This window comes from Plasmopara halstedii, assembly GCF_900000015.1.
Source record: "Plasmopara halstedii genome assembly, contig: Scaffold_658, whole genome shotgun sequence".
Classification (NCBI taxonomy): Eukaryota; Oomycota; class Peronosporomycetes; order Peronosporales; family Peronosporaceae; genus Plasmopara; species Plasmopara halstedii.
This window is the reverse complement of record NW_020187575.1, coordinates 1,003,800-1,016,070: the sequence shown is the minus strand read 5'-3', so window position 1 is coordinate 1,016,070 and position 12,271 is coordinate 1,003,800. Positions and strand designations below refer to the sequence as shown.

The window sequence follows — 12,271 nt, the reverse complement described above, 5'->3', positions numbered from 1 at the left end:
GTTGTTACAGTATCGCATATATTGATAGCTAGGTAAAAATTGAGAAGTCATTACGTCTGTAAATAATAATATAGACAAACTTTCAACTGAGGAATATGAGTAGAGACACATTTACAGCAAATTATTGAAGTCGGTCAAAAATATATATTTATATCTATAGACGTCAAACAAACGCATCACATTACACGCTTTCATTGTGATATGCGACATGGGGAGACGCGAGAACGCACCCACCATCACATTAAGCCGACCTCACCTATCCAGCGTCTCGACGCCCTTATTCGTGACGAGTATAAATCATGATGCTCGATTCCTGTTTGAAAATGAAGCACGACATGTCACTGTATCAATTACGGAATGGCACATGTTGCACGATAAGAAAAAATGTAAGGCAGCTTATACATCGAGCTTGCCAAGCATTTCCAAATCAGACACGCCTGTCACTTTCACGGCGAAAAAAACGACGGGACAGATTTTTGCAATGAGCCAATGTTGGAGTATTAGCTTCCACCAAGATGCTTGCTGACAAAACTTACAAATTAATATTAGTGATTATAGCCCAGTTGTATCTTGAAGCTTAATACTTCAAAGAAACATCGATTCTGCAATCCAATGTATTGATCACAAGCCAGGCAAGCCAAATGTGGCTGAGTAAGTTCGACTTGGCACGTTATACCCCGTCACCAATTCGCTCCCATTCTCCACCGGAATTGGCAACAATAACTAATTATGAATTTTACAATTTGTGACATATTATGGTAACACACGTTTGCGCCGTATTTCATAGTGTTACGCCAAATCCGGATCTTTTCAGTCTCGGACGCACGCATTGCACTTTGGTGTAACTGTGAATATTTATTGTTACCGCATTTAAGCAAATCTGTCGCTATTGAGTCATTTTTTTCTCAAGACGTCGCTAGCGGAGCTAAACGTCTTTACATTGTCTATTCCAATGATGTCACCGCCACAATATAACACTCAATAAACACACGAATTATTAACTTCATCGACTGGTAATAACACGTTAGTCTAGGCGTTTAAGATAAACGTCTCTCCCCCAGCATCAGTATTTTAACGGCCTCACAAAGTTTGGTACGTAATTCGTTATATTCAGACATGCATGACATAATTTTGAGACAAGCATTCTCAAGTATAAAGATCTTCACGACAACAATAACAAGTAAGACAATCTCATATTCAAAATCATATTCAATTTCTTTTTGGTTCGACAATAAACGGTCCAATGTGAGATGTAGCTTATGGAATCCACGCATAGCACATATTGTTAATGCCATATTACAAATGTTCGGACAGTGCATTTAAACCTCAACAATCATCCATGTAATGATCATCAACTGGCAAGTATACGCTGTAGACGTACGAGCTCACTTATACGTGGAGTGGTTTGTCAGTTACGTCATCGCTAGGTGTTGTATAGGTGAAGAGTATGCGTCGGTCACAACGCTGTTCAAAAAGCAAGGCGACAACGTTTTGCATGAAGCAAAATATTGTGTTAAGCCTGTCCCCTCGTTATCGTCGGCAATAGGTCAAACTCTCTTGTGAAATTATTTGTAGATAGTTCTTCTCTGTCGCTTTCAGCGCCTGACACTCAAACGCGTTAACGCGACAATAGAATTGTCGTCAGGGTTCGAAAGAGCCAAACTTGATAGCACAGTCTTATAGACCACCTCTTTTATCGCACCCCAGCACGATGTGACACAGTTTTAAAAAGGTTAGTGCAGAATCGTGCCATGTTGTCGTTATGCTTACTATACTTGTGCGAGAAGTTATCGATGCAAGCCTTTTTTCTAACCTCAATGACACACACTGGCCAAATTACGATGACCTTAATTTACGCGGAATCATCACAAGCAACGTTTCCTAATAAAGCACCGAGACCTGAGGATTCATTGGCACTGAGTCAAATTTATCCTGTTGACTACTGTTCAAGCGCATACATTGGGGATACCTCTTATAAATGGTCAGTTTTTGTCTTTCACATCCAAACATCCGTGCTCTAAGATACTATTATCATTTACATCGTCGAAATACATATGTGCGTCGGCACAATGTGACTCAAACAGCTACAGTATAAGATGGTGAAACGTCGCTGGCGCATAATAACTTCGGTCATAACTTGCTTTTTTAAAGCACCTTGCTTTGGAGTTCTAGCTGAAGTGAGAAAGATGTTAATTTATCGCATGTAAGGAAATCCAAACCAAACCAAGTCAGAAGAACTGAATTATCTGAAAGGGTTCAATTAGTTCAGCGGCACATCGTATCTAGAAATCTTACTTCCACCGCAATGCCTGCTGTATTAAGCGTATTGTATGCATGAACAAATTATCGTTTGCATCAGCCTTATTTGACAACGATAGTCCGCCACAAATAGGGAGTTAACTAACGCTCACTCAAGCCGATTTGCGCTGTACACATAAAAATGTTTAAGACGTCACACTGTTTCTGCAGCTGGGCTGTCGTAGCCCTTTCGCTGAGAGAAAGCATGGCTAAGATCGGTGACCCGCGTTCTATACATAGAACCAGTACGAGCGTAGCAGATCGCAATCCACTTACTCCTAGAGTAACTACAACCTTAACCCAAGGCGAATTAACCCTTCCGTCCAAACGTAAACTGTATTTCTTAGATTTTTTTGCGGCAAAGCCGCCTATATCCAAATCTATAGTTTTTCCAATAGCAAATCCTGATTAAATGTATAATAACTGGCAGTCCAGCCACGTACTGACTTCCTGTAACGAGTTTACACGTACCCTGGTATTAAGGAGAGGGTTACATAAGAGGGTGTGAACACACGACGGTGTGGCCACACCTCAACAAGATACCACTACGTGGCGGGACTGCCAATAGGTATGCATTTTAATTAGGTGTTACTATTTAATTAAGAAAATCCATAGATTTAGATAAAGTCACCTCTGCCGAGAATCAAACAAAAAGAAATACTTTTGAATGAAGGAGTGTATTTGCCTTGGGTTGAGGTATTGCGTTTCTTTGAGTCAGTGGATTGCGATCCGCTACACTCATAAGGTGGGTGACCTAAGCTTAGCTTCCTCTGAGCAAAAGAGTCACGGCAGCCCCGCAGCCCTGTGTTGGAAACACGGAAGGCACCCAGCCACGCTGCTTCCGAGAACGCCCGCGGACAGAGACCTCCTTCGTCTCTTGCACGCGATTTAACTACGGACAGCACGTCCGTGGCGTCAAAGGAAACGTAGACCAAGCTCTCAGTAATCGAGTACCGCGCAGCGCATTGTCAGCGACAGGGTTGTACGGACAAGAACGCAGACGCGATGTCTACGCCCGACCGCGCACAGTGTCCGCCACGGGCGATGGATCTCCTCGACGAGGATTGGAGGGTGTCGACTACAAGTACAAGTCGGTTACATCTCTCCCAGGATTGATATAAGATGTGGGTAGGTGTCCTAGCGGCGCGACGTGAGCCCTGCTCGAGCCTTGCGGACGCGTGTCCTTTTCCTGAACACTCGACATCCGGGGGAAGCGGTGTTATTACTAATAACCTCGACGAGTCACAGAAGCACCAGCTGGATGCTGTCCGCAGGGCGGCTCCCATGCGCGCGCATCCACGGTCGGTCCTTGTCCCTCGTGTGGAGTACGGCTTCCGCTCGGTGGATCCCACTGCAGAAGCGAAGAAAGCGATCACTCGATCGTTGGGCATCTTTGTGATCAAGTTCCCGGCCACTACACAAGCTAACCTTGACGAACGAAAAGCTATCCGAGCTCGCTTCTTGGTTATTCAAGCAATCCCGGTGGATACGTACAGTACTCGACTTCGTGCGTAACGAGGAGGCGCTCCTGTTCCAGCGAAGCGGACGATTTCTGTGGTGCTCGTCCCTGGCAAAACCGTTGCAGATGACGACGAGTATTTTGAGCGATTGGTACAGTGGCACCGGAAACTTTCATCGCTGTACAACATACAGTTGAGTAACAATTAGGTGAACGCGCGCGTGGAACGCCAACTTCAATTTGAGTTGTTAAACTCAAGGCGCGTCACCAACTTCCTTCAGATTGTCGCCCAACAACGTATGGGTTGATTTTTCACTCTCCCGCGAGATCTTTGGTCTCTCACACGGGCGAGTCTGCAACTCCAGCAGCTCAGAGCCGTAGCTCAGCTTATGTCTCTTCGGCTGTTCTGGCTACTGCCGAGAAGCTGGGGCGTACGATGACACAGAACGTCATAATCCTTCTGATTTTAAGCGTCCACGATGTCTGAGCAGTCTTGCCAAAATGGCATCTCAACCTCTCACGAGTTTTTAAAGTCGGGGAATCCCCGCCACTGTTCAAGCTACTGGGTTTGACCCTGGCGTCGACGTCGACCCACAAGACGTTCCATGTGATAGTAGCCACCACCATTATCGTCGAGAAGATTCGGCGGTGGACGCTGACGACTTCGTCAACCGCCGCCAGGTGACTCGCGATGCTCTTCAAGCTCTAAAGGACGAGGTTCCCGAGGTCACCTACCGCTGAGCACCAACTACCTCACGTTGAGGACAATCGCACTCTGCCGGAGTGGCTTCTAGCCGTTGAGTCGACAAATGCGTTTCTCAATGCAACTGTAAAGCACCTGGCGCCAGTGGAGATGGAAATTGATGCACTCCGTACCCAAAATCAGTTGCTGGTCTAGTTTCTGTGTGATCGAGTGCCTGTTGGCGCCGCTCCGGTGCCAAAACTTCTTCATTCACTTGCGCCGGATCCCGGGACAGCTTTAGCAAACCACATAAAACGCCGGGTGGGTGCGCATCCTTTTCGGGTGGTGTAGCGTATACGCAAGGCCCCGCTTGGCCACAACCTCGAAAGGTCCGATCAACCGTGGACGGAGCTTCGGATTAATAATGCAGAATCTACATGTGTCAGAAGGTTTATAGCATAAAATAAAACCAGGTCTCCGACCTCAATGTTTTCAAAATTTCTTCTGCTTCTTCCGTCTGCATATTCTTTATTCATGTCTTGGCTTTCAGACATCGTATCGCAGACATGTCGCAAGACACTCACTATGGTAGACAGGAAGTCATCATCTTCTTTACGAAGAGTGCGAGGACTGACATCAGCTAGCCGTTCGGCTATTACTCTTCCACAAAGCCCTGAGCCATGGGATGGTGGCGTCAGCGGAACGCGAGGATTAACAAGTCCGTTCACGTGGAACGACGTGTAGCCAGTAGACAGACGAATTGCATTATTCAGCGCAAACGCTCCGAGTGGCAGGATGGCGCTTCAGCGCCTCGGCATCTCAGCGCAGATGCTTCAAAGATCATTTTCAACGACGCGATTCGAGTGCTCCGTCTGACTATCGGCATGCGGATGGACTGTCGACCAAAAGTCTCCAGAGAAGCGTGGGTCTCTGTCAGAGACAGTTGACTCCGGTGGTCAATTTTGGCGAAAGACACGATCCACAAACAGCATCTATGTACCGACACCATCGATGGTGTTCAGCACCGGCGCAGGAAGGACCATCTTGCTCAAATGGTCGACAAAGATCACCACCACCGCGTTGACCGCCGAGTACTCGGCAGGCCAAACATAAAGTTCATAATCATGGACTGCCAAAACCCGGTGGACACCGATAAACTGACCAGCGGCGCTGCCGCATTCGGAGTGATTTTAACATTTGACACCTCTCACACGTGCGCACATAAGTATTCGTAGCTTGGCCACCAGCAGTGGCAACTCACAGAGCCGTAGGTCTTTTCAAGACTGAGATGACCACTGTTTGGAGTGTCGCGGGCGTCATAAAGGATACGGTACTTCAAATCCTCATTGTGAAAAAAAATTATTCATGGTGTATCCGTCGATTCGGTGCTATAATACAGCAATCCGTTATTCAACGAATAATGTGCAATCGCGCGCCCAGTCGCGATGACCACTATTTTTCCGAGATTCCAAACTCCTTGCTCTCGAATGCTTGTAGCAGTGCTACGCACATACCATCACCGGCGTACGCGGCGCGGATCAAATCCGTCGCTGACATCAAATCCGTTGCGGACGACGTCACTTTCGTGACACGAGCAAGCTCAAAATCTGGTCTGCGTGGCAACGCATCAGCCAATTATCTGCATTCCTGGCTTATACTTCACCTCAAAGTTATATTTCGCAAAGAACGATAGCCATCTAGCCATTCTCTGCGAGAGGTGAGGCGACTGAGCCGCAGTGCGTAGTGACGCATGATCTTTGTAGGTCACGAATGGCTTGGAGCCGAGCAGGTGGACCTTGAACTTGACAAGTGAATACTTCATTGCAAATAATTCCCTGTCGTGGACTGGGTAGTTCTACTCTGTTGCCTTAAGCTGACGAGATTCGAATGCGATCACCCAGTCTCCCCCCCGGCGTCTGATTACAGTAGTGCACAGCCGATGGCAAAGTCCGAAGCGTCACAGCCGACACTAAAAGTACGATCGAATTTTGAAAAGCCAGTTTTGACGATTGAAGGAGGCTGTTTTTGACCCTGTCAAAAGCCTTCTGCTGCTCGGTGTTTCTACACCTTTCTGCATCCTTCTTAAGAAGATTCGACAATGGCCTTGTCATTTCCGAATAACTCGCGCTATAATTGTACAAGTAGCTGCTCGATGTTCCAACACTATTCCGTATCTTTCTTAAGAAGATTCGATAATGGACGTGTCATTTCTGCATAATTCGCGCTATAATTGTACAAGCAGTTGGCAAGGCCAAGTCACTTGCGAAAGTCCTTTTGATTCTTTGAAACCGGCCAACCTTGACCTTAGTGGGATTCACTTGAAGGCCACGCTTCCCGATAAAGCACCCTAAAGGAAGGGATTTCTTCAGCGCCGAACATGCACTTGTCTGCATTAGCATACAGCTTGTTTGTGCGCATGGACTCGAGCACCGCTCTTAAGATGGCCGTGTGGTACTCTTCATCCGTCTTCCCGTCTTCCGCACGATTGTGGACGAAAATGTCGTCGAAGTTGTGTCTGTGCATACGCCCTTGAGGCCTGAACAACTGCGTCACACGACGATTAAGTGTTGCTGGTGGGCTGGACAGCTTTTGGAGCATTACCAGCCAGGCTGCTCGGAGTACTCAACGCTGTCGGCGAAATATCACTCGCTTCCAAGAGCAATTGGTAATACCCATTGATCAAGTCCAGTGTGCTGCAATTTGTACATCCAATCATGTTGATTTGGAGAACGTCCTTTTAAGAAATTGGCGTACGTCCGAAATGGTGGCATCATTAAGCTTATTGTAAGCGTGAACGATACGCCACTTGCCGTTCGGGTATCGGACACAAGACGCAGGAATGGTGCGAGAGAGCAAGTTTCCTAATTCGAGATTAGGAAACTTGCTCTCTCGCACCATTCCTGCGTCGTGCTTCGCACAGAAAAAGGTGTTAATGACGTCAAACTTTTTTGTAGGCAGGGGCCATTGGTGTGTCACGCAGCATTTGATTCCCGGAGCCATGTCGATATCATAACACACCTCGGTCAGGAGGTAGGACCGATGGTGGGCGTTTGGAGACGACGTCTTATATTTTTTACCGGAGGATAGTACGGCTCCGAGGGATCCTTCAGTATCGATAGTTCACTTGGTGCGTTCAGCACCCTCTTGGTGTTCTCCAAGACACCTACTCCAGACGCGACGACGGGTTAATCTCCTCGTTAGGTCGTGTATTGATCACCTCGGCTGAATTGCCTGCCTTCAAGGCACGGCCAAACTCTTCAGAGGACATCTTGTCCAGCTTAACAAAAGCATCCACCGCGGGAACAGCCTCGGGGGTGATGTCGCCGTCTTCACCCCCGTCATACCGCTGACGAGGGTGTATATCTGTGCGATATCGTTTACGGTAGACACATTTGGGTCAGGGTCGATGCCCTGCGTCTTGCAGCTAGCATTCGGCGTTGCCGTCTCCTTTCTACAGAGGTTTGAAGTCTCGTTGAGTACACGCACTCGGCGTCGTCCAGTGTCCCCACTTCCTTCTTCATCGGAGCCTTGATATTATTGACAACATCCGACGAAGAGCTGCTACTTCTGCAGTTTTCGTCCAGTGGATAACTTGCCACTCCACGCGCTCCAGAAGGACCTTGCCCAGATGTCTCGGACCTCGTCCGATCATACCACTCTTGGCATGCAGCAACCGCTTCGGAATTTGGACAGTGCTAGGTGGATTACGTGACACTCCACATGCATCACTGGGGCCACGCCCTCGATGCCTCGGATCTCGTCCGACCATGCCACTCTTGACATGCAGCAACTGATTTGATACATGTGTTGTGCTCAGTGGGTTACATGTCACTCCACGTTCAGCTAGCGAGCCTTCCTCGGGACTCTTGACCTATAGACTCTTGGTGTTTGACAACTCGGATACTCCGATATCCAGCACATTGACCGTCCAGCGCCCGCACCAATAGTGATTCTGCTTCCTAGCAGAGGTGGGTTCATTACTCGCCAAGGCTCCACCAAGAGACGTGCGCGTGAGACCCAAGGTTTTCTACCTTAGATTTTTCATGGCTCACGGTGTTCCAGCCGCGCCATACCGAGGATAAAGTCATACATTGAATCCAAGCCTAAGACTAAACCGCATATCAGGCTTCCGAAGTCAAGAAACTTGACACCGAGGACGACAGGGTCCCTCAGCACGGTAACACAAGTCCCCGTCGTTAAGCGAACAGCGAAGGTGTCACTCAACCGATTTTTAGCGCCTTATTATACAGCTGACCTCCTTTTAGGGTGGAGCGTCAAGCATAATAGCCGACGCCTCGGAATCGGTCAGGATCTTCCATGGCTTCTCATAGCCCTTCACGGTCGCTTTCACGACAAGCAAGCCCGCCTTTCATACTCGCTTCTTGTTCAAGAGCAGCGAGCTCTTCGTGGCTGGGCCTGGCTGCCCCTAACCTCTTTAAAGCTCAACAGCACTCAGTTTCCCCCCAGCAGGGCACCCCGCCCCTACTGGGTGTTGTCGTTCCCTCGCAACACACCAAAATGGTGAGAAGCGGCACGTCGGTTCGATGAGCCTTGACACGCCTTGCTTAAAGGACAAACAGTTCGAAGGTGACGGGTGTCTCCACAGACAATACACCATCGGGTGTTCGAACGCTGCCCAGCAGCTCGGAGCTCTACCCCCTCTTTCTCAGCATAGCTGAAATCCATTGGATGATGCTCGCCCGACGAGCTATGAGATTGTGCACTCGAACCAAGGTGTGCCAATTTGGAGTTGAATTTGCAATTTTCTTTCAAATTCACCGCTTTTTCAAAATAAGGTGGATGCTCACAGAAGATGTCCATTCTAACCACGGGGTCCTCCGTAACGACGGTCACTGTGACCGCCTCGGGGAGAGGATCGGCTGCCATCCCCGCAATGAGACTTTGCTACTCTTGAACAAATTTAACCAATTCTTTCTTGCTCTGTCGGACGGCAAGGAAACGCGATCGCACGCGTTATGACTGGTAACGCGATCGCACGCGTTATGACTGGTAACGCGACGAGAACGCTCGTAACAGCTGCAGCTTCAGCTCCGTCCAGGAGGGAAACGCCACTTGAACCGAAGTGCTCCACGTCAGTGCCTAATCTCGCGCTCGACCATCGAGCTAGGAGATAGCTAACGGCACCCACTTTTGCTCGGTCTGGAGCATAGCGGATGCCATAGCATCTCTCTTCTCTACCCAGATCAAGAGATTCTTTCCATCTTTACCATCAAAGGCCTTACGAATATTATCAGCGGCCTGGGTCTTGAGGAGTCCTCCATCGTCAACGGTGGCGTCATTGACGCAGTTGACGCCGACATCTTCGCTGAAGGTGCTCTAGCAGAGCACTTTTATAACTTGAAACCGTCTTTATGCGCGCGTTTATCTATTCGGGTACTTGCGAAGCAAGGTTTTCAACACCCTCAAGTTCAACCAAAGACATCAGCTTTCTTAGTCCATTCTGCATGCCTGGGGTAAATAGAAGAACTACTAGGTCCTCATCGAGGATCAGTCATAACCACTCAGATGTAGATTGACTTTAAGTGCTACTAGTGCAGCGGGACTGCCGTAGCTCTTTGCCTCAGAGGAAGCTTACTAAGGGTACCGGCCTTACGTTCTATACTAGAACCAGCATGAGTGTAGCGGATCGGAACCCGCTACCTCATAGAGTATCCGATACCTTAAATCGAGGCAAATGTACTCTCCATTCAAAATTAAGCTGAATTTATCTGTTTTGTTCGCGGCAGAGCCGCCATTATATAAAACCTCATATTTTCTATTAAATTGTAGAACCTAATTAATATGCCTAACTACTGGTAGTCCCGACACGCAGTGGCTTCTCGTTACGATGTAGCCAACACCATTTAGTGATTACATCAAATTGTGTAATCCATACCTTTGTACGGTCACACCATCTTGTGTGACCAACCCTTTCATACCAGGGTACGTGTAACCCCGTTATATGCCTCGGGTTAGGTTTTGGGAACTCTTGGAGTGAGCGGATCGCAATCCACCACACTCATACTGGTTCTAGTATTGAACGTAAGGTCGGTTACCTTAGCTTAACTACTTCTAAGCAAAGAGATACGGCAGCTCCGCTGCGGTTTGCTTGAACTTGACATTTCCCGCGAGAAAGTCTCGGTTGGATAGTGTTTTTTTCATTTCAACTAAGAGAAGGGGACATACAGAGCGCAGATGGGAGGTGCTGCCACAGATATAGTATTTGTGATTACCACAAAGCTGCACGGCAGATGAGAGACCATCTTCTTTCTTCACAGCTTGAATGGGGTCTATCGCCGCATGTGCGATTGTAGAGCTTTTACCCCCTGCACTCTAGCAAAACCTTCCAGCACAAGAGTTGACCTCAGCAACCAGTGAATACGCAAAGCTTTCTCTTGAAAGGTGTGGCGGGCCCAAAAGTATTCAGTGTAAGCCCAATCGTTTAATGACCCTACATGAAGTTGGTACTGCCACCTCCCCCGAGTGAAGATCTGCCATCATCGCAGAAAGAAAATTTCCAAAAGCTGCACCGGGCTCGCCAATCTTCACCTCTCCTGGCGGGTGACTTAGAATTGGATTGCAGGTAATACGCCTGGAAAGGCAGTGCTATCATATGCAACATTATCGCTTCCTTGTGAGAGTGCCACTTCCACTAAAGTACTCCACAATGGCTGATTTTGCGCGCGACTCCCTAGCTTTCATCCCTACCCCGCGAAGGGCATGGCGCGTAGCAAAAGCGGATTTACGGTTAAGGCTACTTCTAATCCAACGAAGCCTTGATGAGGCTTTCTGGCGAGGATCATCCAAGAAATTTGTTGGTGAAATCTTCGAGGCATGCGACAACCGCTTTCGACAACTAGATCGCTAATTGCGCGCTCCCCTCGATATAAGCTAATTACGGATATATCATCCGAGGAAGTGTGTCTTTTGCATGAAGACAGATTGTTGAACACTCCTGTGATCAAACATCATTTAGTACAGACTTATTCAGACTCGTTGTCGAATTGACGAATAGTGCCATCAACTTCAAAAGACCTCTCACCAGAGTGGATTTGACTAAAATAACCGCTTGAGCAAACGCACAAAGGACTGATTTTTTCGCTTCTCCCAGAAGCGAAATAGAGAGCCTGTAAAGTAAATGCTTAATTAGTGACGCATATTCAGAATTTGGTTAATTTAAACAAATCTAAAATATGTAATTCTTACCTACTGTAATGGGCTACACTTAGCCATTACATGACGGTACATTGATGTACCTTCTTTATGCTTTGTTGGAATAAACAAAAGAATATTACATTATGGTGCATACGTGATTTCGTATTTGAAGTCACATACATTCTATGTAAGTGAGATTGTTGGTAATCTGTACTGGTGATGAGACCGACGTGTCTCTGACTTGAGAAGTGGATGGCGTAAACCAGTGTCTTCTACTGAATACCTTCCACGAAATTTGAATCTCAAGTTTTCAAAGTCGGTAGTTCCTTCTACTGGATACCTTCAACGAAAGTTGAAGCTCAAACTTTCGAAGTCCAAGCTCCGTACACCCATAATCTTTTTCATTAGTTGATGATGAGTTTCAACCACCCTTAATTTGTAGATCAGAGATCCCAGGTTTTATTAGTTTAAACCTCTAGTAGCCCTTGGGGTTTTAATAGTAGTGAGGAGCTAATATTCATTTTGGATTCAGCTGCAAATTTACCTTCAAGGTATTTAGTCGTTCTTCTTTCCTTCAAGTCGGTACTGTACTTGCAGCGGGGCTGCCGTAGCTTTGCGCTTAGAGGAAGATTAATTTAGGTCACCGACCTTAACTTTTTAACAGGAACCAGTACGAA

At 47.3% G+C, this 12,271-nt stretch overlaps 1 protein-coding gene across 1 annotated transcript; it reads right to left on the bottom strand.

Moving 5' to 3' along the window:
* Nucleotides 1-11,060: 11,060 nt before the first annotated feature.
* Nucleotides 11,061-11,411, bottom strand: PHALS_13368 (uncharacterized protein; the record flags this gene model as incomplete). Its single annotated transcript, XM_024729113.1, has 2 exons — nucleotides 11,061-11,303; nucleotides 11,391-11,411. 2 exons carry the CDS (start codon nucleotides 11,409-11,411, stop codon nucleotides 11,061-11,063), a joined length of 264 nt encoding a protein of 87 aa, XP_024579523.1.
* Between the last annotated feature and the right edge of the window lie 860 nt (nucleotides 11,412-12,271).